This window comes from Tiliqua scincoides, chromosome 1 (assembly GCF_035046505.1).
Source record: "Tiliqua scincoides isolate rTilSci1 chromosome 1, rTilSci1.hap2, whole genome shotgun sequence".
NCBI lineage: Eukaryota > Metazoa > Chordata > Lepidosauria > Squamata > Scincidae > Tiliqua > Tiliqua scincoides.
In genome coordinates, this window is record NC_089821.1 from 62,257,170 (window position 1) to 62,285,110 (window position 27,941).

Genomic DNA, 27,941 nt, shown 5'->3' on the forward strand with positions numbered 1-27,941 from the left:
CCATATCTCGCCTGCCAGCCTCTCCTGCCTTCCTTACATCGGATGATGTTCTCCTAAGTGACGATTGGCTCACAACAACCACTACTTAACGTTCCTTTGAGGCTCCCCCATCATTATACTTCTGGTTACATTTCAGGACAAGGAGGATAGCCTGTCATCTACTGGTTTGGCATCCCTCTTGCCTTGTCAAGTGCAGATGTGCTGCTGCTGCTGCTGCTTCTAAAATAGCTCCAGAGAGTGCAAAGCAGCTGTCGTCTTTGGCCATGCTTGCACCCTCCGGTCTTCTGTGCCGGCCGCACATTCTTGCTCTCCCTGCCAGGGCTGCATGTTTCCCAGGGCACAGAGTTATTTTAATCGGCAAAACAGTGGTGAGGTTCTGCTCTTGGAAGCCTTTGTGGCCAGCCCCTCTGGGGCATCGCTTTGATGTCTTCCCCCATGTTTCTGGCTGTTCTGCTTGGTGGCAGCGTGAAATTGGCAGTACTGTTGAAACCCCTGGGACAAGAACAAAATTAGTATTATCAGCTAAATATTGCAGCCTGTGGTTTGGGAAAGACAATTGAAATGCATTATCCATTAATGGGATCCTTGGATTGGTAGCATTGTGGAGTGGAATGCTAACTGGTTGGTGCACCAACACAAAAGTCTTTCTGTGAAAACAAGGTCCAGTGAGCCTCTCCTTTACCTGCAACCAGAACACAAATGGCCAGAGTTCTATGCGGTTGGAATATTTCTGGTTCATGCAGGACTTCTATTTTTAATTAGGCCTAGGAAAGCAGGGCTCCTAGTTCAGCTCCTTCTTAACTCTCTTATAGAAGGGGGGCTTTCCTTCTCTTGACCCACCCAGCCATTGTGGCCTACTGGTGATTAGGGGTATGCATTTGTTTTTAATTAAAAAAAAAAAAAGACAGGTCTTGATTTGCAGCCAACCTGATTACAAGGCAGAACTCATTTTTCTTAAACATTCCCATATGCTGCCTTGAAGCATGCAGGGGCCCAGGATTTGGAATTTGGTTCTAGGAAAGTAAATCTCTGCAAAGTTAGAAAGGGCTGGTGTTTCTATATCTTATCTGGAAACAAGGCAGGATGAGAGGGAGAAAGAGGACAATGTACCATGGGCAGTGGTAAGGTATGATAATTGCCATTCTGGCCATATGTTTGTAACCAGGATTCTCCAGGTAGCGTCTAAGACATGGAGAATGTCAGGGAAGGGCATCAGTGGGACTATTTCCAATGCAATCTCTGTGTGTGGTCTTGTCATGGACTGGATCTGGACACAGGGAAGGAGTGTCCCTGTGGGTGGCTTTGGTCTTCACTGTCCCCCTGTCTAACCAATCACACAGGCTTATGAAGAAGAGCAAGCTTGAAGTTGCAAAAGAATACATTAGAAGAGTTTCCAGGATGCAGGGGATAGTGTGTATATGTGTGTGTGTGTGGGGGGGGGAGAATCCCTTTTTCCCATGAGGCGGGAGTGATCTTGCGCATTGCTCAAGCAATCTCAGCTAGGGCACATTGAATGCTGCGTCTACAACCTCCAAGCAAAGATGCAACCTCCTACCTGAGAGAACAGAGAGAGGAGGTTTGGTGGCAAATGGTGGAAAGGTATCTAAAGTCCCCTTAGTACTATTTCCTATCAGGAATCCTGCCTCCAGGATGAAGTCTGGAGCACATTCAGAGAAGGGAAACCCTCCTGAAAAACTAAGAAGGAAAAGGAATGCATACAAGAAGTGGGTTAGTTAACTAAGGAAGAATACATAAGTACAGACCAAACCTGCAGAAATGAAGCCAGGGCAGCTCAGAACCAGCTGAGACTGGTAAGGCATTAAGACAACAAAAGTGTTTTTTGTTTCTGTGATGTCTGAAAGAAAAGGAAGTTCAAGAAACAAAGAAATGTAGTTTGAGAACTTCGCACCTGCCACACAACTTTCAGTTTCTGTTTTGTTCTTTTTTAAAAACAATTTTCTATTTCTAATTGGTATTTCTAATTTACTGAGTTTGTATGTTTTTAATCTTTTATCTTTTAAAATAAAACTATAACTAAAAAAAAGGAAGGTCAAGGAGGTGGTAGGTGCTACTTGAAGAAGATGGCGAAGTGGTAAGTGATGAAGGTGAGAAAGTGGACCTACTCAATTCTGGTTTTCCCTTCTCCCACAAGGAGATAGTGGGTCAACCTAACACCTGCACTAATGGAGAACTGAAGGCACCATGACCAGTAAAGCAAGGATAAGGAAACACAAGCAACCCAATCCAGAGAACCACTTGAGCCAGCACAGTCTTCCCTGTACCAGCTCTGAGTGTTGCAAACATGCCATAAGGCACATTGAGCTGACTCAAGAGCTGGCTGGGCTAACATGGATGCCTGCGCCAGCTTGGCCAGGCCAGATCCCAATCCTGCGCTGGTTGGAGCAGGTAGATTTGTGCCAGGTGGCGCTGGGGGTGGCAGAGGGTGGTGGGAGCATGCGGAGGAACTGTTTCTGGGTAGGGCATAGAACTGAGAGAGGATCAGGCCTGGGAGGGGGCAGGATCAACAGCGGCAGTACACGCTGCCTCTTGGCCAGCCTAGTGGGCTTCTTGGATTTGTTCCAGCTAAATAGCTGGTACAGACCCAAGTATAGGCTGGGGTGTTACATGGGGTAAGGGGAAATATATTCCCTTACCCCAGAGTGACACTCAGCCTGCTCCTAACCTGTGTTGGATGCAGCACAGGCCATTGCAGCCTGGCTGTACTGGTGCAGATTAGGATTGCACTGCTAGTTACTTAAAATGAATTTCTGGGGTGAAATCCCCCATCAAGGTACCAAAGGAGATTGTGGATGTGATCTCAAAACTGCTGTTTGTAAGCTTTGAGAACTCATGAAGAATAGGGCAAGGTGCCTGAAGACCAGAGATGAAGAACTGTTCCCATCTTTGAAAAAAGAGAAAAGGAACATCTGGGAAACTATAGACAAGTCAGCCGGCTGTCAATTTCTGGAAAGATCCAGGAACAGATTATTAATCAGAATGTCTGTGAGCCCATGGAAAATAATGGGATGGTCACTAGGAGCCACCATTTGTGAAGAACAAACTATGTTAGACAATTCCCATCTCTTTCTTTGATAAATTGGTCTTGTACCACAGGATTGCTATGGACGCAGTAAAACTTTCAGCAAAGCTTTAGACAAGGTTTCCTATGATATTCCGGTGGATCAAATGGTGAAATGCGGCCTCTGTGGTACTGCTGTTAAGTGAATTCAAAGCTGGTTGAACAACCATTCTCAGTGAATGCTATTTATTGACTCTATATCAACCTCAACAGTTGTCTCTGCTGGAGTCCTACAGGGCTCTGTTTGGGGCCCTGAGTTCTTCATTTTTACAAATGATCTGAATGATGTGGTATTGGGGAGGCTTATCAAACTTACAGATTACACAAAGCTGGAATGAGGTTGAATAGCTAACTCTCTTTAAAACTGAATTAAGATTCAAAATGATCTGGCAGGCTCTACCACGGGCCCATATCAGCAAGATGAACAGTTAGGGACTTGTTGGGGAGAAAGTCTTTCTTACTATGAGGCTAGAAAATTCTTTCTTATGTTTAAACGGGCTTCCCTGTAGTTTCAACCCATTCATTCTAGCCCTGCCATTAGGAAGCATTGAAAGCAAGCCTGCTCCTTCTTGTTTGCGAAGACACATGTTTATCTTCACATATCTGAGATGAAGCAGAATGTCCAAACTGGAAGATGCAGTTTCCAAGCAGGTTTATGCTCTGGCATCTCATCTTAGAAAGTCCTTCAGGTACTATGATATCTGGTTGCTATGAGAGCCCTCCTTAGTCCTCTTTTTCCCAGGCTAAACATACCAACTGCTTTTAACCATTCCTCACAGGACTTGGTTTCCAGACCCCTCCTAGTCCTACCTGCCCTTCTCTGAACCCTGGTCTCTATAGCCTGGGATGGTGGCAGCAGATATAAACTATCAAGGTTTTTCCCTGCTCAGCTACTGGTCCAGTAAAGGGAAAGTGAGGAGCAGGAAAAGGTGTACATGCTAACCACTAGGAACTACTTCCCTTGGTCAGCCTATCTTCTTCCAGGTGTTCCCTTCCCAAACAATTTTTTGCTTACTTATGTAAATAATTGACCATCAGCATGAACCATTTGTCTTGTCATGTGCTTACATCTCAGTAGAACTATTGAAGTTTTAGGATCCTTGTTCTGTATTGTCGCTGGTAACAACCTTCACAGCCAGGCATTGTGGAAAAGTATATTTTAAATTTTTCCTCTGGGTGCTGATCCTTTTTCTGTGAGTGGGCCCTTTTGCCCAAAGCAGTGGTTTTGGTTTGTGTGTGGTTGCTCTGTTGACTTTCAAAGTCTAAAAGTGGAAGCAAGCAACGCCTCCTGAGGTCTTGCAAGAATTCTGAGCTTTCAACTAGCTTTTGCTCACAGATGCTTCTGTGGCCATTGGGCAGCTTTCAGAGAGCATTCTACTATTTTGAGAGGCCAAAGATTTTTCTTCAGACCAGTAAAGGAGCAGGCCCTTGCATCTCCATTCACATTAACCCTGAAACACAGATTTCTCTCTAAAGTCCAAAGAGCCCCCTTCGCATCATTAGACTATGGCAGCCCAGTCCTATCCAACTTTCCAGCACCGGTGCAACCACAGTGCAGCCCCGGGGTGAGGGAACAAATGTTCCCATCCCTTGAGGAGTCCTCTGTGACTGCACCCCAACACAGGAAGCAGTGCATACCCCATTGGCACGGCAGCACTGGCACGAGAAAATTGGATAGGATTGGGCTGTGGGCCAGTAATCACTTTTCTCAAACAAACTCAGGTTTAGGAGACTCTGTATATTTGCTGGAAGAATTGGATGAGGGTAACATGGCCAGCCCAGCGAGGAGGCTTACTCAAGCGGTTGTTTTGAATGGCATTGAAATAATTCAAACAGAATCTCACAGAACAACAGGGAACAGGAGGCATCAGAGCAGGCTCCAGCTTTCCACACTCTGCCTTCCCTTGCCAGCCTTTGCCTGCCATGCAGCAGTTTTCCTAAGCAGCCAGATGGGCAAAGGAGGAGGAGGAGGAGGGAGCAAGAACAATGGGGTGGGGTTTGTTGTGAGGGGCAGCAGATCCATCCCAAATAAGGTGGTCTGCCCCAGACACTCCTGGCAGGCAATAAAGGTGATGTGGCCTCAGAGCACGAGCAGAGAAACTCCTTTTGATCACTGAGTAAACATATCTATCCTCACATTTCTAGGATGAAGCAGCAGAATATCCAAATCAGATGATGCCATTTTCAGGCAGGTTTAAACTCTGGCATCTCATCTTAGAAATTAAACATCATCAGTTAATGAAGAAAGCACAATACTGTGCACACAAATCTCTTTCAGATCTACCTCATATGAAGCAAGCTCAGCCAGTGTGCTTGCCTATCCCAGAGTAGCTCACATTGAAAAAGGCTAGCCAGGTTTCACATCAGAACTTAATTCCAGAGTTGCTGTCACTATCTGATCACATATTTAAACCCAGTTAGGAAAAAGGACACATCAAAGTGTATCGGATTGTCATGTGTCCAGAGGCATCAGAAGGGTTTGTGTCAGCCTTTGCAAGAGCTCATTCCACCCATATGATGGACCTCTTCCCATACCAGACCTTACATAATAAATTACAGTATCATACACTCAGCCTAAATGCAGTGGCATCACTAGGGTTGGTGTCACCCCCATTAACTTTATTTTAATACAGAACAGTACAAGTCACCAAACAAATCAGTAGCCAGCCAAAAACCTGTTGTCAACCTGATGGCACATAACTGAAGAAGGTTTCCAGTATTAGCTCTGATCCATGGAAATGAGAGCTGACTGATGCTAACACCTTATTGGTTCCCTGCTGTGTCATAACACCTCATTGGCTCTTGGAACAATCAGTCTCATTGGTCAGATTTTAGTTAAAGAAATCCACTTTTTTGTTACATGGCAGTTGCATTTTTTCTTTTCGGTTAATTGGCTGTAACACTTGATAGAATACAGATAATCAACATTGTTTCATTACATTTTGCATGAAATTACTTTTCCAGTTCTAACATTTTGGCCACTAGTGGTGTCACCCGCTGAGACTGTCACCCGGTATGGTGAACCCCCTGCATTCCCAAGTGACACCACCACATGTGTCTGAGTTAACACAGGGACTTTCCACCATTGCACCTGGTATGACAACACGGAGTATCTACTCTCCTACTTATACAATCACTGCTGAAATTTCTGATAAAAGCAGCAGTGAATGTTCTTATTTTAAATGGGAAAACAGCAGAACAATGACATACAATGATCAATGACATTTGATGATCAAAGGGTTTGATCATAACATTTCATTGCTTCATTTCCCAATGAAGGTTAAGCTACATAGCATAGAGAATTATTTTAAAATATTGACATCTTGCCTTTCCCATTCGTAGTGGGAATTGCACCAAATGGCTTACAACAAAATGCCAATACACAAAAACAAACAAAAAACCTCAAAAAGAAAGAAGAAAGAATTCAACAGAAGTTAACAAGAGTAATAAAACATCTTCATAAAATCAAGGAGGCAGCAGAGATAAACCTAAACATTGACTGTGCAACTTATTATCCCTGTTTCTCACCCCCGCCCCCAGTAAAGCTAATGGGTCTTAGCCATCATTCTAGCTCTTATAATGGAAAATGCACAGTGAAGGAGCCCATGTGATTTCTAAAGGCTTGGAGTTTCAGACAGGGTTTCATCTGTAAGAGGAGAAGGCGGCCCTCTCTCAAGTCACCACTGACAGCTTCCACATGACAAGCAATCCATAGGAGGGCACCCTCAATTGACCTCAGGGACAGTCATGTATGGGTTGGGGGATGGGGTTGTCTTCGGATACCCTGGTCCTAAGCCATTTAGGACTTAGAAAATAATTAGCACAGTGGTTCCCAAGCCTTTCAGCACCAGGAACCATTCTTAAAAATGACATTATCTGGACCCACCTAGCTTTACAAGACTTTGAAAAAGTTTTTTGCTTTGGTGTAACATGCACTGTGCCAGCGGGGGCTGTTTTACGGCAGTCGCAAAGCAGCCTCTGCCAGCTCAGTCTTCCATGGCACAACTGAAGACCCATTGGAGCAGGTAAGGCAGCACATGGGGTGAAACAGGAAGGATGGTAGATCAGGAGGGGAAGGTTCAGCAGTGCATGCCAAATCCTGACCCCCTCCCTGGGCCTGATCAGTCTCCCTAGGTCAGCAGAGGCTTGTGCCAGCTACAGAGCTGACACAAGTCCAACTTGACACATCAGGCCGCAGTGGCTTAGCCCAGGGCAAGGGAACAAATGTTTCCTTGCCCTGAGGAGACCTCCCAAGGTTGAAACTCCCCTGTGATTCAACAGAGTCAGCACTGCTGCATCATAGTGCTGGGAGTTGCAGTGGATTAGGCTGTGAGCCAGGAATGGACACAGTTGACAGCCTAAGCCGGACAAAGACATCCTGTCTACATCTGCCTTCTGGGCATCCAGGAGCAAAGCTGGTTGCAAGAGAATTTGCAAGGGGAGTGCAAACCTATCTAGGAAAGGCTGGCAATCCATTACCTGGGTCACAGGTCTCCTGATTAATATCACCTTGCTGGGATTTAATGTTTGCCCTCAAACATTCACAATCATGTGATACCCTGATTAATATCACCTCACCTGTTCACCCTCATTAGCTCATCACATTTATGCCAATAAAGGTTCTTCTGCTGTTACTACTATTAGCCCATTACTCAACCCAGAAATAGTCCAGGACTTCCATAGCTTCCCCAATACCAGATGCACAGGAGATGCAAAGCTTAATGTCACCTGTATATTGGTGACACCCAACCCCAAACCACCTGAGGACCTCTCCCAGTGGTTTTATGTAGATATTCAGTAACATGGGGGGTGGGGCAAAACAGGGGAGGCCCTGCAGATCATCATAAATCATAGGCTATGGCATTGAGCAGGAGCCTAACCAAAACCATCTTCTGAAACCTGCCCTCAAGGAAATACTGGAGCATTCTGCCAGAGAACAGCAGCAGAGATTGACTCAGGTTTAAGCTAGAGAGAACAGGCAGCGGGTACACACAAGTAAACATCAGCCTGCACATCTGACCATTTAGCATCACGTGTAGCCTGGCTCTAAACTTGATGGCTTTCACGCATGGCATGAAAACTAACACAAGTTGGGCCTATAATGTTTCAACCGATGCTTTCTGGATCCATCCAGCAGCCTTGGGGAAGGAGACACTCTGTCCTGAAATGGAAAGAAAAACAAACAAGCTGGAAAGTAGCTGATAACCTGAGAAAAGGCAATTGTCTTTTTAGCCTTCTCTATGCAATGACGCTGGGTCAGGAGAGCTTCTTTGGGTAGCACAGAGTTCTGTTATTTAGTTTGCCGTCAGGTATACAGAGGGTCAGGAAGGTGCTTTCAAGAGGTTGTTTGGGATGGATTTTAAAAGCCAAGCATAATGCTCTCTGTGCAATCTTTCATATGTTTTTGCAACAGCAGTTGCGGTTAGGAAAGATTCATCTGCTCCACAAGTTTTCCAAGAGGAGTTTCTTGAAGGCTTTCCCTCCCTTTGCTTTTGTTGCTTTTCTATCAGGGAAACTCCAGGGCAGAGGAACCTTTGTCTCATGAAAAGGTGGATGAATCACTACAAAATTGTGCATATTTGTATGGATTGCTCCATAATTGGTTTGTCAATGTATATGGCACACCCCACCTTACTCTGCCTTTGAGGAAGTGACCTTCAATAATTTTAAAAACAACCACTACTGTCTCTCTAAGCCAGTTAGGCAGCACAAAACAGAACACACAACAATAAGCCCAACATCAGTTAAGCCTAACAGCAGTTAGGGCTCTTCAGTCTTAGAAAGAAGACACTTGAGACATATAAAATTACGCATGGGATGGATGAAGTGGATAGAGGAAAGTTCTTTTCCCTCTCACACAACACCAGAAAAAGGAGACATCCACTAAAATAAGTTGACTGATAGAATTAGAACATGCGAAGAAAATATTTATTTAGCCAGTGAATAATTAATCTGTGGAACTCCTTGCCACAGGATGTGGTGATGGCACCTGGCCAAGATATTTTTAAAAGCGGACTGGACAGACTTCTGGAGAAGTCCATTACAAGTTACAAGCCAGAATGATATGCAACCTTCAGGTTTTAGAGGTAGCCTATCTCTGAATTGCTGATGCAAGGGAGTGGCAACAGGATATGGGTATCTTCTTGTCTTGAGTGCTCCTTGAGGCACCTGGTGGGTCACTGTGAGAAACAGGGAACTGAATTAGATGGGTCTTTGGCCTGATCCAGCAGGGCTCTTCTTATGCTTAAATTAGTCAACCTGACAGATTCTCTGCATATCACATCAAAATGCTACCCTGCCTCTTTTACAAGTGCTTTTAAAGGGTGGGTAGATGATCCCAAGGAGTGCATGGTTTGTGCCTTAGACACAACTATAAAAATGCAAGTTAACCTTCCAGGTTTTGTTCTTAGTCAATTATCCCCAACCCACATGCTCTTTAGTAAAATAAAACAAAACCCAGATGGTCACTGTACACATTAGGGTCACATCTAGTTTGATCCTTAGTCGCTGTCTCCTAAATTCTCTGTTCAGGCAGTGTAACACCTGTGCTTCAGCCCCAATATACAATGACATCTTGCAGTTTAAGAAATTCTGGCCTGAAGGCCTGGTAGCCTGAGGTCCACTCTTGGGAGATAGGAAGGAAAGATCTGGATACAGATCCCCAAAGGCCCAGTAACAGTTTCAGTAAGCATGTACCACTGGAGGCAATGATGAGTGTTTGTACAATACTACACCAATTGACTCCTGACCCCTTTAAACATTTGTCCATTTAATTCTATGATAAAGAATAGTAACATGGAATGTCAATATTACAAGCTACTGATGGGGATGTTGTACCTTCATATAAAGAAAAGCGCTCGCCTGTTGCTGCCAGCACAGCCTCCAGGCTGGATGACTGTGGACCCATGGAGGACTTTGTCACTTTGAAGGTGATGCTTTCTTTGGTGAGGGTTAAATTCAGCTTGTTTCCTAAGTAACACACTCCCGTGATCTTTAGCTCATTTGTGTTGTCAGGGCAAACAGGGTCAAAGTTCAGTCTCTTCTTAGTGATCCTAGAAAGATAATGAATCAATGGTCAGGATACTAGATGTTGACAGTTATTATTCTAGATCTATTCCATTACCCCCTCTGTATGTTCAGCAGTGAAAAACGCAGAAGCATCATCTTGCGAGCAGCCTTTGTTCTTTGCTTGGAAATGCCATTATTCCTTATACATGTGCCGTTTGTCGTTTTGGCTTCTCTTCCTGTCTGGGATGGCTACCTCCTGATCCCAGGACTGGCATGTGCTTAACAACTGGGCAGTCAAACTTAGGTCAAGAGTGCAATGGAATGACCAAAAGGGTTCCAATCCTCCAATCAAGCAACCTGATGACAAAGAATTATACTTCCTGTCCATAGGAAATGTTTGTTGTTCTCTACCAGTCACCTAAGTGACCCATTCCTACTCACTTGCTCACCTGTGGGAAAGTAGCTTAAGCTAGGGATAGTCTAGCTCAGGGGTGTCAAACATGTTTCATATAGCTTGCCAAGTAGCATTCATGATGCCTGCTGAGGGCTGGATATGATGTCATTAGGCAGGAAGTGATGTCATTAAACAGGTCATAACCAGAAATACCAGAAATAAGGGCCCTGTTCTTGTGTAGGAACTCATTAGCTGCAAATGACAGAAGAGAAAATATGCAAATCTTGATCATATTTCAATTATGCGGGCCACCCTTTCAGCAGTGCCACCTCAGCACTGCTCAGCAGCTGAGAACTTAAGGGCCAGATGAAAAGCTTCAGCGGGCCACATCCGGCCTTATGTTTGACACCCCTGGTGTAGCTAGATAGTGTTTAAGAAATATATTCCTGCTTTGACTGCTAAGTGACTGCAGCCAGCCTGCAACTCCCCAGTTTAAGCAGGGAGTGATCTTGGGGGCTTAAGGTGGGAGGGGGGTCTTGTGGGCTGAAACTTTTGAGTAGCATCCAAATTCCACCTTCTGGGCATTAATAGGTATAGGTGGGCCCCTGTATCTGAGGCTGAGGAGTAGGGTGGAGCAAGCCCCCTCCCTGCCTCTACTCTGAAGCCCAGAGGAAGAAGATAGCCCAGAAGAGATAAGCCAGGTGAGCAGGGCCTTGGAGGCCCCATACAGGCAGCTGCCCCTATACAGGTGGGGATCCTGGTGACAGGCAAGAGCCCTGAGAGGCTCCTGACAGATACAAATAACTAAAGTCTTCTCCCTGTTTAGTTGCTAGTCCAATACAGAGAAAGTGGGGAGCAGGAAATAGTGTATACATGCTAACCATTCTGAACTATTCTCCTTGGTCAGTTGGCCTTCTCCTGGGAGCTCCTGTCATTGACAATCTGCTCTAGGAAAGGAAACCATTTTCCAATAAAAGATATCTTGATACCTAGGATTTGTTGCCAGTTACAACTATGTTGCTCTTTTGTCCATGTCATTTCATTTTAGACAAAAAACCATGGAGCTGGAACTCAGTGAGCAAAGTACCTGCTTTTCACTTAAAAACTCCCTGTAATCTCTGGCACTTGATCTCACACAACAGGCTGGAAATGACCTCTGCTCAAGATCTGGGAGAACTGCTCTGAAGCCCAAGTTGACAATAATGGGATGGAAGGAACCATGTGTTTAACCACCTGATTATTGCACCATCAGCGTACCTAGTACTTTATAGAGGAACACAAGCACAAGATAGGTCACTACCTCAAGGAATTTGCAGCCTAAACTATGGAAGCAGCTTCTATTATTAGATATTTTTACCCTCAAAGCAAGATATTTTTACCCTCAAAGCACCCACACGGGATGACTTGAACTCGGATGAACACTGTGTACTCCACCTAATTGGTCATTCATTACAGTGCATGCAAGTGGGCACAGAAAAGTAGAATTTACACCAGACCAACCTGGTGTAAAAGCCAGCAATGCAAACCAGACACGGAACTGGTCCCTTCCAACCACATGGTCCTGCTGCGGTCAGTAAGATGGTTGCAGGGCTCAGCCAAAAAATGGACTATGAGGAGCAGAAGTGCAATCAGAACAGAACTCGTACCTGGAAGTGCCCCCAGCACAGTCACCGGAAGTGGGCACTTGATCATGTGTCAGTCTGGTTGAGGCCATCTCCAAAAATATTTATCTTTTAGGGTGACTGCCATCCATTTTGTTTTTAATAGCTACCTTATAACTGCAACTGAGTTATTTCTACATATTTATCTTGCAGCAGCACTGGGGAGCTAACAGGCATAGCTGAACAAACAAACAAAGAGGCCAGTCCAAGAAGCATCCCCAGGTACAACAAGTCTCTACTTCCTTGTGTGTCATAGTAAGGGAGTCTCTGCAGAGGGTCTATTTTGGGTGCTTCAGCTATTTCCTGTGTTCCTTTCAAAGAAAGAAGGCTTGTTCACAGTCCGGGGGTGGAGTTCTTGGGGTTCTTCCTGGTGGTGAAAGGCTCTGTCCCCATTCATTATTGATTCAGCTGTATCCTGCTTGTTGGTGGTGAGAATAAATGTGATGGATACAACCTCGTTTCCTCACATGTCAATAGCAAATAAACTAGAGACCACTGCATGAGAAAAGGAGCTCTCCTACTCTTCCCACCTTAGCTCATCTAAACTTAAATCACACTGATTGTGCCCTAATCCAGAGGTGAAAGCCCTGCCCTCCAGTGTCCTTTCACTGGTGCTGTTCACTTCTCACAGCCTGGAATTTGGGTGAGGAAGGTGACTAAACCACAGGATGAAGATCAGGATGTAGAACTTGCAGCTTGTACTCACTTCAGTTCCCTGCCCAAGGTTGCATATATATGCAACAGGGACAAAATGTTTACACCTGTGGGCAATGCAGAAATGGGTTTAATCTGAATGTAAGTAACTATGCAGGCACTACAGGAGAAGGTCATGGGGGAGATCATGATTTGTCTACCAAGAGGCTCCCTTTAGAATGGGTCTATCCCACTGAATACTTTCTGGTGTAATCCTAAGCATGTCTACTCTGAAGTAAGTCCCACTGAAGCCAGCAGAAATTACTCATGGATAAGTGTTTACAGAGCTGCAATCTTCATCAGTCTGCAACCACTTTGGAGCCTTTCATTATTTCTTGGAGGCATTAAAGATGAGGTGGGGCAAGCAGATGGAAATATTTCCTGACTATAACAGATCACACCTGGCAGAACCTTCAGCCTGTTCTCATTTCAGTTCACTGATGCATGGAGAGTACCTTTCTTACAGCATCTAACATCTTGCTTATTTCCATAGATTTCAGCATCAGGAAAATTAAAATATTATTCCCAAATATTTTCAGTTTGCACCTGAATCCTGTGTATCCAAAAAGAATGGCCTGCAGGAATCCACCCATCCCTGTCAGAAAGTTCACAGCTCCTGATCCATCAGAGTTCTCTACCCAGATCTGAGGAAGTTGGAGAAAAAGAAATTGACTTACAATGGGAGAAAAAGGTTTATGCAATGGGACAACTGCCAAGAAGCAAAGTTTCCAGGAGCCTGACCTTAAAGGGTTCAGTGATGTTGCCAAAACACTTCGACAGTTGCTGCTGTGCTCTTTCAGTCTCCTTCAGCTCCAGCCAGCCGACAGCAAACATACTCTGGCAGGGAAACGAAACCAATCTCATTAACAGCATGCACCATGGTGAAGCCACCATGTCACCTGAACAAGTGCATCTCAGCAGGAAACCCATGCAAGACCTCCGATCTTTCACACTGAATTAATTTCCCTTCCTCCACCCTCTTTACCCAGGTCATGGCAGGACCCTGAGGGTCAGTCACAGGCTCATACATCTCCAGGTCATTCCTTCTGACTTCAGGTTCCATGGGATACATGACAGGGAATCCAAGCAAGACAACATCAGCCTGTTTCACCTGCTCACCTGAGGACAAAGCAGAGAAACAAAGAGTAAAATATGAACTGGGAACGCACTGCTGATGATGAACGCAGCAAGACGTAACCAGCATGATTTTCCAAGCCTAGCACTAAGTTCTTGGTTGCAAGCAGAATGCAGTTTTCCTACATTTCTACTTGTAGTCAAATAAGCCTGATGCGTGACCAACAAACAAAGTGAAAATCAGTAGGGACTGATTCCCCATCACTGAATCTCTATTCACCAATTGAGTTTCTGTTCATGGTGTGGCTGTTAAAAGGCACAGGAGCCATGTCATCTAGAATAGTTGACAACTCTCAGAAAACAGCCCTCTTCCCTTGTTCCACAAAGGATCAAATGATTATGAGAGAGGTAAAAGAACAATGTTCAGAATCAGATTTTATATCTGTTGGTCTATGCTCAAAACTCCAACCTAGGTATCCAAATCTTTTCTTGGACTCTCAGCTGCTTCATGGGCAATGGAAGGAAAGGGCAGAGAACTTCTCCTAACCTTACAGACTTCTCAGTGGCTGAGGATATCCTAATGTGGCTCTCCTAAAATAACAAATCACAGAAAAGCAGCCTCTCTGCTCTCAGCTTTTACAAAGCTGGAGTGAGGCCAGCACTCCATTCATCATCATAACATCTCCTGTGTAGCCATAAGCTGCCCTCTACCCATTCTACAAGGGTTGGTATGAAAGCAATGCCTCCTTTTAAAAAAAATTTAAAATCTGGCACTACATGATGTTGCAAGTTTGACTGTCTGGTCCTTAGATGTGCTTAGTTTCATCACACAGAGTGGAAATGCAATATGTCACATGAGTGCAGTACATAAGAAGTTCAAAATGGTGGATGTTTCAGATACTTGGATAAATCAAAGAGCCGGGATTAAATTGCTCATGGTGGAGGAAATCAGTCCAATTGAGAACCCTACTCAACTCCAAAATGTGTACCAAACCATGACCACAACTTGTTCCTTGGATAAGGACTCTTGCCTACACAGAACCAGCTGCAGGCATAACCACAGCAGCATCTCTGTTCCAGCTGGGAAGTGCCTTTTCAAGTAGAAGCACTGGCTAAAGCAGATTTCCTTGGGGATGGGAGGAAAGGCAACTGGACCTCCATGGTGTGTGTTCCTTCTCAGAGATCAGTTCCTTTCCAGAGGCTCTTTAAACTGTGAGGGGGCATTAATGGATGCTTCAGGAATCAAACAGGATTCACAGAAGTCATGGCCTCTCTGACTAGTTCCCTTCTCCCCCTGCACCCCATTGATGGCCAAGGGATTGTTGTCCTCACACATGAAGTGCACAATCCTAACCAACTTTCCAGCACTGACATAGCTGTGCCAATGGGGCGTGCATCCTGCATCCTGCAGCGGGGAGGCAGTCAAGGGGGCCTCGTCAAGGTAAGGGCATGTTTGTTACCTTCAAACTGCATTTTGGATAGGTCAGTGCTGGAAAGTTGGTTAGGATTGCGTCCTAAAAGGGCCTTGGAATAGAATAGGGAAGTTGAACTGAGCTTGGAAGTGGTACACTTAACAGCACGCCTCCTCCAAGCCCTGTCCCTTCTTCCTTTTGGCCCCAGACTGAAGGGAACTGCAGCCTAAAAACTGCCTGTCACAGCCAGCACCTTGCACATGTAAGCTGCCACTGCCTATGTTCCATGGCAGCCAGGAGCACAGTGCAAATGCACAGACCTCAATATCCACCAGTTTTGCAGTGAGCGAAGAGCTTTGTAAACTCAAGGTTTTACTGAATAGCTAGAGGGGTCCCCACTCCTGCCCTCCTCATGAGTCTGTTTTGGTATACGGCACATCAACACAAATGTCCTGACTTTTTAAATAGCGAGAATGGCTATTAAACCATAATCACTAGGTAAACAATTTGACCTGCGCTGCACCAAATATAAAGGGCAAGGGACAGATTACACATGAACACAAAATGCACACTGAGATTTTAAATAGGAAAATTGCTTAAATTTCTTTCTCTCCTCCAGATACCTGGGCAGTATCCATCATACTCTGGGTGATAATGCCTGCTTTGATCAAATGGCACTTTAATTTTCTTCCCAATCTCCTTCCACTCTTCAGGAAAAGGAATCTGCAACTGGGACCCCAAGTCAACTGCAAAATCCAAGCTGGAAAGAAATACAGGTCCAACCTTGTTATACACATATTTTTTATACACGGATTTGATTTGACTCAACATGAATGGCCACTGCAAATGAGAAGGAATGTGCTGATCCCTGGAGAAGGGGAAAAATGCACCCCTTTAAAATCAGTTTTAAAAACTGAACAGTCCTTTAACAATAGCCTCGTTAATGAGAGAGAAAGAGAGGGAGGGAGGGAGGCAGCTGGCTGACAATCCATCAATCCTTCTCTCTCCAGGTGACCCTTCCCTTCCCCCTGAGCACGTGAAAGAAAGGTGATCACTTTGCATTGGTGAAGGGAGGGACTGAATGAAGTGCCCTTCTAAGCGCTTGGAGGAGAACTGATTGATGGATTGTCTTCTTAATTACTCTTATCTTACATCACAAATGTCAGCAAGGTGTTTTTAAGTCACCGGAGCAAAGAAACTTTTGTTTTTTAAATTGATTTGTTATAGTGCGTTTTTTGCCATCCACGTGAGTGCTTGCAATGGAACCCACACGAATAATGAGGCTCAACCTGTAATGAAAAAAGACAGCACTTTCAGGAAATATTTATGAAACTGACAAGACTTTCCTCCAGTCTTGAGATCCCAGAAAAAGTGGCTGTGAAAGAAAAGATGGTGGGACAGGCAAAACAGAAAAAAAACCTGTGTACTGTCAATCTGTCACTAACCAAGTCATGAGGGGATGGGACTGTATCCAAGTTGAGCAGGAGACCACTACGAGTTAGAAAGTGGGATTGGCAAGCCTTTTTCCAGTACTAACTGTATGTAAGTATGACAACATTAAAAGTGGGAGAAGCAAAACCTGTGTACAGTAGCTATGTGCATGAAAGGAGGAAGATTCCCAATTGATCCTTAAAGTGCTTGAAAGTGATCACGTGAGGTCAGCCTTACACAACACTAAACTTTGTGTGTGTTGCAGAAAGTATTGGAAACACTGTAAAGAAGTACAAGGTTGTCTAATTATCAGTGTACTAACCCTTAACTGTGATTTTGCTACCTGTGCTGCTGGCCTGTTAATCTCTCTGTGTTCAACCAGTTTCTCTTCACTGCTCCCTCTCTCACTTCAGATACCTGCAGCCTCTCTAGATGCTGAACCTGGACTTGGCCAGCACATGTCATATACATAGCAAGAAAGAACTTGGATAGAAATCTCAGGAGAAAGGGCAACATTAAAGGCCAAAGTCAACACGGAAGTCCATGAAATTAAACCATTTGGACAAGAGAGATAAACACAGCCTCCATTTTGACTCAAGGAGGGGTATAGGGGAAGAGGAAGAAGGCAGCCTTAGACACTGTTGCACTAGAAGGGCAGACTCAAAATGACTCCCATTCCTGTCAACCAGAAAGTGACACTCTTCTCAGAAAAAGATATACAAAGCAATTGTTTCATGAGAAGATACTGCCTGTCTTCTTCGTTATATTAGGGTGGCAAACCAGCCTCAATGACAAGAACAAGGTTGAAATGAGGCATGAGCAGCTTGATCCAAAGGCTGACAGGAAACTGTGTCATAAAACAATAGCTAGTGCCCAGACCTAACCTACTGTGTCAAATCTTCAAATCATTTTGAATGGCGCAGAGCTGATCATTCTGCCTCTGCAGAGAAAGAGGCATTGAGGACTGTGCTGTCAAAAAGACAACCCATACAGCATTCTGGAGATAGTACTTGGTTAATGGAGATCCTGGGTTTTATATTTTAAGGTGCATTTCTAAGTCTGATGCAGAGAGAAGGCAGATGTCAGATGTGATCAAAGAGCAAGGTCAGTGATTTTGTAACTCATCTCTTACCTCTTTTGGGCAATGGTGTTGGTATAAACAGAATTATCAACAGCAGAATGGTACTCATCTGGGGGAAGAACACCTAGGAGAAGGCAGACAATTCAGAGCCTGAAAGGAGGACCTGTAAACCGCCTCCTCCCCCACTACAGCATGGCAGTAAGGAACAAGTTATCCTAATGATAAACAAAGTATTCAAGTTCTGAGCCAAAGCAGCGCAGAGTCTAAGTCAAGAAAAGTCAGGTTCTGTGAAATGTTTAAAATCGTTCTTGTGAATCTCATTAGCATATACTTGCCAACTCTGCAAATTCATTCTGCTACTAGGGATGACAAGGGGGCAAGGAGCTATGCAGAGAAATGCCCCCCCCCCATCTGCCCCAATCTAGCTTCAGGGTTTCATCAATCTCTGCCCACGTTTCATGCTTCTCTTCAAAGACCAGAAATATGCCTTAGACCCAAGTAAACCAAATACAACCATCCTGAGTCTCCATGACAAAAAGATGCAGTAGCACTGGACTGTAGGCTGCCCAGGAAAGAATGCATTTTCTGCATTTTATAGAGAAAATGTATGCTTTAAAAAAAATCTCAACAGATGTGGTGTTTGTGGAAGAGGAAACAATCTCATTGGAGGGTTTTCCTCTATACCAGTGTTCCTCAAACTGTGGGCCAGGATCCAGTAGGTGGGTGGTGAGCCAATTTCAGGTGTTCCTGAAATGGGTGAAGGTGAAATGGGTCCTCCAGGTGACCCATTCATTTCAATGTGTATTTTATTTTTAGTATATTAGACTTGATGCTACCATGGTATGTTACAGTTCTGTACTTTTAACAGGCTACTATGTATATGCTTTTAACAATGATAGTCAATGGGGCTTACTCCCAGGTCAGTGTGCATAGGATTGCAGGCTTTAGGATGTTTGGGGATTTTTTTTTTAACAGCTCAGCAAATGCTTGAGAGGGTTAGCAAGATTCTTTATTTTAAATAATTTTTTAAACTTATACTTATTGTAAACTTTTAATTTACTTAATTTAATTTGATTTTGTCATAATGGGTGTTAAAAAAATTCCCTGTTTGATGATGTCACTTCCAGCCATGACATCACTTCCGGTGGATCCCAACAGATTTTCATTCTAAAATGTGGGTCCTGGTGCTAAAAGGTTTGAGAATCACTGCTTTATATGGTTTCCACTTCTCTCACAAATTTACCAGTGATGTGGTAGCTCTCCTCTTCTGGGTTCCACACTACTCGGCTGCACCAAAACTGAGCAATAGCCTGGACCACATCCCAACCTCCTTCTTGCTGGAAGAGCTTCAGATCCTAGAGCCACAGAGAGAGGAGGGTCTCAATTTTCTGTCTAGTTCCACTTCCTGTCTTAGAAAGGGATAGCATGGAGTAGGGGAAAAGGATAAGGGGAAGCACAGAGAGAGGAAAAACACACACAAATAAATCAATATATCTCACAAGGTGTGCCACAGCTTACCTGTGTGATGTTGTAATACTGCTGAAATGCCAGCATAATGTCCCCGTTTATGTGAACCTCCTGGTCTCCATAAACACGTTCAGGGCAGACCTCTCGACCTGTTGCCGCACTCTCCCAGGGAAACTTAGCACCCTGCCACAATCAACACCCAAGGAAAGCATGTTGAGCAGGTCAGGGTATACTCCATAGGCACGGGTAAGCTTAATCATTCAGAAATGGATTTTCCAGCTCTGTGGATAACTCCAAACCCAGGACTACCTCATTCAGGAGCATGACACTTGTTCACTATGCACTATGCATGCTGAAAGTTAATTATGGTCACTTTTGCACAAAACCATACTGTGAAGATAATTTAAATGGCAGTACTACAAGCACAATCATGCTCCATTAAAGATCTTGCTTCCAATTTTTAAACTGCTGTTTCTGTATTTCATTTCCCGCCTGGATATGGAACGAGCAAATTGTAGCCACAAATTAACACCCTCCTGCTTCCACTGGCATACCTGGGAGGGGGGCCGGATGGGGCAAATGCCCCGAGTGCTGACCTTCTAGGGGCGCCTCCTCAAGCCTCCCCCCCGCTGCCCGCCCGCCCACCCACCCGCTTTTTCCTTTGAGGGGAAAGAAGCTGGCAGCTCTGCTGGCTTCTGTCCCTTTAACAAAGCCTCCTCCCGACGAAGGAGGGGCACCCAGGAGCGCTCCTGGAGAGGCAGTAAGAGAGGAAGTAAGAATGAAATACATATCATGACATACAAAGTTAAGGCACTGCTTTTCTTCTGTCACCACATGCACATTTTTGGAAATGGCTCTTCTTCCATGAGTTTAGTGAGATCTAATTAATTCATATGAAGGTTTAGCAAGTAGCATCAGAGTACAGAAGTTTCAAGTGCATAGTGGCTTGAATTTAAGAATATAAGAAGAGCCCTGCTGGATCAGGCCGAAGGCCCATCTAGTCCAGCTTCCTGTATTTCACAGTGGCCCACCAAATGCCCCAGGGAGTATTTTCAGTATTTAAGTATTTTCAGTTCTGCAAACACCATGAGAGTTCTAGCAGTGGACTTCTGGAATGGTCTTCAGTACAAATATTACAAGCCCCACAAATATGTAACCATAAGTTAAAGCCTCAGAATGGTAAGAGGCTTTTGAAAACCTAACATTTGATAGAATAAATGCAAGATTATTTTAGTTACCTTTTCTGGGTAAGTCTTAAGGATACACTCACTTATTTTCAAGAATATCCCTACAGCATTGACTAGAAATGTACTCCAAGTGAATCCCAAGAATCTTAAGAGGCCTGTCAAGAGTAACGCTTGATATCCATTAGAAGGCCTTGAGCAGTGATTTTCAACGGGTCTGCTGTCTTACTTTGGAGGTCCACAAATGTGCCTTATTTTGAAGCACAGTAATTGAAAATAGCTGAGAAACTCTTCCAGGTTCTGTGGCTCTGTTTTTAGGGAAACTAAAGTGGGACAGACAATTTATTACTATAGACAGTTGCCCTAGAAACAGAGCCACAGAACCTGGAAGAGTCACCTAGAAGTGACATTATAAGAGGCAAGTGTGCTGTGAGAATATGCTGAAAATCTAGAGAACCATCTGCATAATAAGGTCATGGCTGAGGACTTCCAGGCAAAGTAAAAAAATCTACATTAAAGTCTCTCCTGTGCAAGCCTGCCTCCATTCCTGAGGTTCTTTGCAAACTGACTGAATTATCTCATCACTAACCTTGGAGTGCCTCAGAAACACATCTGGGACTTCTTTGGACCACTATATTCCTACTCGGAAACAGAGTGGAAGTCCCCAACTCACTTGACTTGTGTTCGGGATGCAAAAACTGATAACGACCAGTTAACTGGATGCCAATTTGTTTAAATAAAGACATGTTTCAAAGCATCCTTTGCTGAGGCTGTTAGAAAAAACCCTACTAGGAGGGTAAAAATAAAAATAACATCTGGCCAATTTTAAAGCAGCCAAGAAGCAACTCTGTGTTGCTCCCTGACTGGCAGAGGTTTCTCATGGACCACATGAGGCTCTTCGACATATAATATGTGGCTCATGGAAATATGTTGGCTGAGCTCCTTTCTGCATCACAATTAATACAAACGGTAACTAAGAAATTTTTTGAGCTTTGTAATTATTTACTGGGTATAAACCAAGAGTCCACTGGATTAAAACTTAAGTTTAACGTTCATGGCGAGTAAATATCTTTAAGAATTTAAATGCTTCTTAATATTGCAGCTCACAAACATCTCTCGTGTGGCTCTCAAAACACCTGAAGTTTATCATACGTGGCTCTTACATTAAGCAAGTTTGGCCATCCCTGTTCTAGAGGATTTGGTCTCTGTCTCCCTTTCATTCCTGATCATGCTGCTCCTACCTTGTATCCTTGCTCCTGTGCATTGTACAAGGCTCCATCTAGTGTTCGGATTCTGTATTTCAGGATAGCCCGAGCAGCTTCCGGATAGAAAAGCAAGATGTTGGGGTACATCCAGGTATCCTATGCATTATGAAATATACACACACATAGAAATAATAGAACATAGAATATGTTAAATAACATATAGAAATGTTAGATGAAAACATAGGACATTAACAACCTCTGCCTACAGAAATATAGAAAACGCTTATATCCCCCATGAAGACTCCAATCTTCTAAGTATTTTTAGGCCTATGATACGGGTTTGCTCTCTCTATTTGAGGTCCTGGGATGTTCTAGGACAGGGGTGCCCAAACCCCAGCCCTGGGGCCACTTGCAGCCCTTGAGGACTCCCAATGAGGCCCTCAGGGAGCCCCCAGTCTCCATTGAGCCTCTGGCCCTCCAGAGACTTGCTGGAGATGTCACTGGCCTGACGCAACTGCTTTCAGCATGAGGGTGACTGTTTGACCTCTCACATGTGCTGTGGGATGAGGGCTTCCTCCACTGCTTGCTGTTTCACATCTGTGATGCAGTAGCGGCAGCAAAGGAAAGGCCAGCCTTGCTTTGTGCAAGGCCTTTTATAGGCCTTGAGCTATTGCAAGACCTTCATTCGTTCATATAAGTTCATCTTTAATATATTCATTTATGTAAACTTATGCAAATTTATTCAAATTTTAAATGTAAATTAATTCTTTTATTCCCCAGCCCCTGACACAGTGTCAGAGAGATGATGTGGCCCACCTGCCAAAAACTTTGGACACCCCTGTTCTAGGACATTCCCACAAGTACATCTTATGATGCTCTACCACGAAAGGGGCCTCACCAAGCTTCTGGCAGGAGTAGTATCTACTATCCCAGGGGTGTCCAAAGTTTTTGGCAGGAGGGCCACACTGTCTCTCTGACACTGTGTGGGGGGCCAGGGGAAAAAAAAAATTAATCACACAGCACTAAAAGCATAACTAGGATTTTCATCTTTAAAAAAATCAAAATAGGAGCTGCAGAGGGGTCTGATGAGGATTGACTCCACAGCACATGGGGAAGGGGTATTTAACTCCTTTCTGTGCCACAGTCACAGGGAAAATCCCCCCCATTCCCCAGAAGCTGATACAAGAGCTTCTCTCACCTGGTCCCAGAAGACATGACCCCAGTAATCTTCACCTTGTGTGCCATTAGAAAGGCCTCCAGGGCTGATCCCAGAGAACGGGAAGTCATAAGAAGCCAGGGGAGGAATTGCACTTAGCAGATAATAGAGGCATCCATAAATGGCCTGCCTTAGTGAAGGTGGTCCATCAACCTCTACAGAGGATCCTCCCCAGAGCTCTGCCCATGCCTGGGTATGGGAAAGGTACAAGGAACCTGAGCAAATCAAAGCCATTCCTTCACTGAAGTGCCTTTTCACATCCTCTTCGGTCTCTGCAATGGCAGTGAGAAACTCCCAGCTCTTCTCTTTCTCCTCCCCAGGAAGGGTCACTGACTGTGGCACTGGGGTCCAGATCATGTGAATGGTAGGCTGGGGACCACCCTCTACTTCAGGGACCAAAATCTTTCCATAGAGATAGCTAAAGCAGAGAGGAGAAAAACAGCGCAGGATGGTTTTAATTCACAAACCAGATTAGAAGATCACAAAAAGAGCTCCATTTCTAATCTCACCACTGAAACAAAAACCTCCACAGGCTTCCTGCCCATCTTCACCCAGCACAAATCTTGACCCTCCTTCCCTTTAATCCACAGCTTTGCCTTGCCCCTTCTGCTTTTATTTCCCAGTGTGCCCCTTGAGTGCCTTTTCTCCTCCAGCTGTACCACTCTGCTTAAAGTTCCCTGCTCCCTGAATGGCTCCACTTTTACTTCCTTCCTGCCAGTTAAGCCTGGAATTCCTTCCCCAAACACACAGTCATGTTTTGTTTTCTTTTTTTCTCCCCATGAGGCTATTCAAACCCCACTATTCTAATTGTCCCAGAAAAGAAAACAATATACCATTCCCTCTTTATATGAGCCTAATCCATTCCTGAAAACCGCCCTTGTAGTGACAATCTGGATAACAAGCATAATTCTTACATTGATTTCAATTGGAAAAATTCTAACTTGTTCCAAAGTGGTTCCATCCTCCAAGGGTCTGGAAGGGCACTTCCCCTCAGTGGCATATGAAGAGGGTGTCTGGGAGAGGTCCCAGGTGCCAGGCTGAAGAAGAATGTACAAGAGGCTGCCCCAAGATGATGGTGGCAGCAGGGTGATGCTGGTTGTAGCTATTATTTGGCTAGCATTGGTTGCAGCCACCCACAAGAGAAGCATGTTTATTGGTGTGATTATATACGAAGTTACAAAGTTATATATAACTATACAAATATAAATACACAAACTTACCAGTCAATAAAACAGAATGTTCTGTGTCGTCGCTTCTTCTCTGGCCATTGTTATTATTCATTTCATGTCATCACTATTACTGAAAATAATTTTGTCATGGGAGTGCCAAATGATCTTGGTATGCCACTGCTTCCCTTAAAGCCTGCAGGAGCACACCTAAGAAAGGGGGCCCTTTCTGGACCTCTGTCTTACCAGGAGGAGAAATCCAAGCTTCGATCCAACCTCCTGGAACTTCTTCCAGGGTGGTGCAAGGCAACTTCGTCCCCTTCTCTGCTGCCAGAGCTCAAAGCAGAGGGAAGGTCTACCCAGTGAGTAAACTGAAAGGTAGATGTTGCCTCCACAAGTGACTTGGTCCTTTCTTCTCCCCACTGTTTCTGAACTTTATATCGAAAATCTTGATATGAATAAAGAAGGATGGTCTTAATATGTGCAGTATGGATAAGTGAAAATATGTACAGCAAAAGTATTTCTCAATCGGGAACAGTGTGTACTCTTCTGATTCCTTTTGGCGCAGAGGTCAGGTTTTATTTTGGGGAATCACATGAGAAATTGGGATAAGAAAGTACCAGGTTTGGTTTTGTTTTTTACAGATTAGGAGTTGACTGAATTTTCTTACAAGAATCCAGTTGCTTCTGCCACTATCTGTAACACGTTGGAAGGAAGGACTCTTCTAGGTCAGGCTTAAGCAAACCTTTCCAATAAGAATACTCACTGAGCTCCCTGGAAATCTATTCCTCTGTGCAAGTCCAGGTCTGGACTCTCTGGCATGAATTGGGTGTCAAGAGTCATGGTGATGGGCTTGCTTTTGAGACTTGACCTCTGGATGGTGATGTTGAAGGCCAGAAGGTGAACAAGGGACTGATGGGCATAGATCCTGTGAGTGGCTATATAATCTGGGGACTGGATTGCATGGCTAAAAGTCCCTGAAAGCAAAAGAGAGCAACAAGTATGAATTCATTCTTTCATTGGTTCTGAAATGTAAAGTCTAGTCATGCAAACTTCACACAGGCTGGTTAGTCTTATTTGAAGTATGCTGTTGGGACCAAGGTAGTCTGAAAACAGCTGACAATACACTATATATTGGCAAGGGTCCAAGAGTCTGTACACAAGTTGAAACAACCATAATTCGAAACGTCCAGCTCTTGCCAGCCCAGCACTATCATGCTTGAGTGAAAGTACCCCTAGATATTCTGCATCTGTGCAAAAGTGCTAACACAGCCATCTGTAACTCAGAGAGCCAGTTTATAATTATTATTGGATAAAAAATAATGTTCACATTAGAGTATCATTTACTGAATATGTAAGAATGATGTATTAGGCACTCTAAGATATTGTGATGGGTTCAAGGTTAGTGAACCAATCAGACTAACCTTAGGATATTACTAGTGACCTTCATGCCTTAGAGAGGATTTGAACTCAAGCCCAAATCCAACACTCTGTGTTCAGCACACTTCTGTGGTTGCATCTAAAGTAAGGTACTAAGCTTCCTTTCAAGGTACTATTCTAATCTCTATACTCAGTTTAAGAAATCACCTAGGAGACACTGGTGTGATTACCACAGACAGCATGAGGAGAGAAGGATGTAGCTCCTGCTCTTACCTGTCCTTGTGTCCAAAGAGAAAGTCTCACTCAGCCTGTCCTCAGCAGGTGCATTCATCCTGGTGTTGAGAGGACTGGGGATATCAGCCCGATGAGTGTCTCCAACTCTTCCATTATACACTCCGTTTACATGGAGGATGTCCCGGTAGACACGTGTGCCCACGTAGGCATTGGTGACAGTTGCAAGGAGGCGGGGATCCGAGGGCAGAGTGCTGGATGTGAACACAGCAGGATCATCCTCTGACATCACGAGAATCTGTCAACACGGAGGAAGGAACGGGTGACGTTCAAGGTGAAGCTAAGGCAATGCACACTGAATGTTATACCAGACAAAAAACATGGTGATTTGTGTAACCACAATTCCCAACTGAGGCTTGTGGAGTGGAAAGCAGGTAAACAAACTCCAGGTGTGAACTCTGTTTATACAAAGGAAGCTGAAACAGACCATAGAGCCCTCCTTCTCAAGGGCATTGTACCTTTGTACGAAGGGCAACCAGACCACAAGAGGGCTTTTCATATTGTTTGGCTATTGAGCTTTTCTCCCCACTGTACAACAAACTGTTTAGCAAGTTGGTAGACCCAATGCCCATGCCCTCCTAGGGTTGCCATGAGGGACAGTGTGACCAGGGACTTGGACTGACACCATATGCTGTTGCCATCTCTGCCATCATTTAAAAAAAACAAACGCAAGTCTTTTACCATGCTCTATATCACATGATTTTCCTAAAACCAGAAAAAGGTTTTAAGTATTTTATTTAGAGGGACTATGTAATGGAAGAACAGAAGATCATCAGGTGGGTGATGTGGTGTTGACAGCTATTTTCATGTTTTGACAGCTGGTTGACAGCTCTGGGAAGGGCAGGGCTGGCTCCACAGCTGTAATCAATCAAGGACAATGGAGACTCTGATGGACACCTGAGCTTCATTTGACCTTGATGGGACTTTGAATGCTCATGGGCTAATGAGGTAGCTCATAGCTGAGCTGCATTTGGATAATGGGACATACAGAAATAAAAGGCAGCTTCAGAAGACCCAAAGCTGCCTGACCCAGAACTATAGCACTGAGACCTATGGGACAAACACACTGGGAGAAGGGGACTGCCAGGACTCTGACACAAAGGAAGGGATTCTGTTGCAGTGGACTGCTATGGGAAGGATTGGACTGCAGAAGACTGGACTGTGCTCTGGAGACTGGATTGGCCTTGGACTGGAGGCTTTGTACCTTTACCCACTGAGTTAAGTTGGGTGTTGGGGAGGGAAAGCCTCTGGATAAGAGGGACTTGTATTTGTAGCAATAAATTCTGGTTAATTGCTAAAGATAAGGAGTTCTGTGTTCATTCCTTTGCACACCACAGCTGTTCTTTCTAGAGATAAGGATGTGTTAATTAGCCAAAAAGTGGGCATTGGGAGACAGAATATTTTTGGGAGGGGACAAATTGGCATAGTTGGCAGGATAGGACAGACTATCCTTTGTCTGGGCTCCTTTATTCATCCCTTAAATAAAATGGAATCTCCACACTTTGAGGTTTGGGAGATCCACACATTGGAACATGGCAAGAGAGGAAATGATCTGCTTCCTGCTTGAGTGACTGGGAAGAGGACAGATGTGGCTCACATCTGTGGCAGGCTGGAGAGGAGTGGCAGACCCCGGGCAAAGAGCACCCCAAATCCACTGCCCCCTGGCCCAACCCTGCACTGTGTCACAGATGTGAACTTCATCAGATTGCTTCATGGTTGGGGCCAGCCAACATTGCTATGTCTCATTTGCTTCTCCTGCAGGGTTCCCATGTCTCTAACAACAGACAGCTGCAGTTAGGAGCTTCACTGGCTGAATTTCTGCCACCCAGGCCACTTTCTTAATTTGTAACTGTGGAGAACTTTAATCCTGGCTCTAAGGAACTTTGCCACCTTTGTTGGATGCTGATCCTGTGCCATCGACAGAAGGGGTCAGGGATTGCAGCTCTTCCCATCAGTGGATCTTGGGAGGGGGAGATGCACCGGTGGAACTTCTGCCTGCCCCGTCCTGTTAAACAAACGCCCCTCCGAGAAACGCGAGCGCCCCCGCACAGCCAGTTTCCAACCTTGCAACAGGACACGACGGACACGGCTGCTGCGTGCGGATCGCGCCCAGTCCTCGGAGCAGAAGACCCGGCGGCTCCTTTGGGACGCTGCTGGGCTGGACCGGCCTCTGTCGGTGGGCGCTTCCTTCGCCCTGCC

At 44.7% G+C, this 27,941-nt stretch overlaps 1 protein-coding gene across 2 annotated transcripts; it reads right to left on the bottom strand.

Moving 5' to 3' along the window:
* Positions 1-46: 46 nt before the first annotated feature.
* PGGHG (protein-glucosylgalactosylhydroxylysine glucosidase) lies at positions 47-27,882 on the bottom strand. 2 transcript variants are annotated; one of them, XM_066611173.1, is made up of 14 exons: positions 27,806-27,882; positions 25,725-25,980; positions 24,838-25,048; positions 22,888-23,323; positions 21,726-21,845; positions 19,352-19,483; positions 19,077-19,188; positions 17,885-17,957; positions 15,945-16,081; positions 13,821-13,954; positions 13,577-13,672; positions 13,382-13,479; positions 9,917-10,131; positions 47-492 (listed from the first exon to the last, which is right to left on the bottom strand). In XM_066611173.1, the coding sequence occupies exons 2-14, from the start codon at positions 25,969-25,971 to the stop codon at positions 155-157; spliced, it is 2,349 nt and encodes a 782-aa protein (XP_066467270.1). In that variant the 5' UTR covers positions 25,972-25,980; positions 27,806-27,882; the 3' UTR covers positions 47-154. The 2 variants fall into 2 exon arrangements, with proteins under 2 accessions (XP_066467270.1, XP_066467271.1); XM_066611174.1 differs by lacking the exon at positions 47-492 and adding an exon at positions 5,670-8,240.
* Positions 27,883-27,941: the final 59 nt, after the last annotated feature.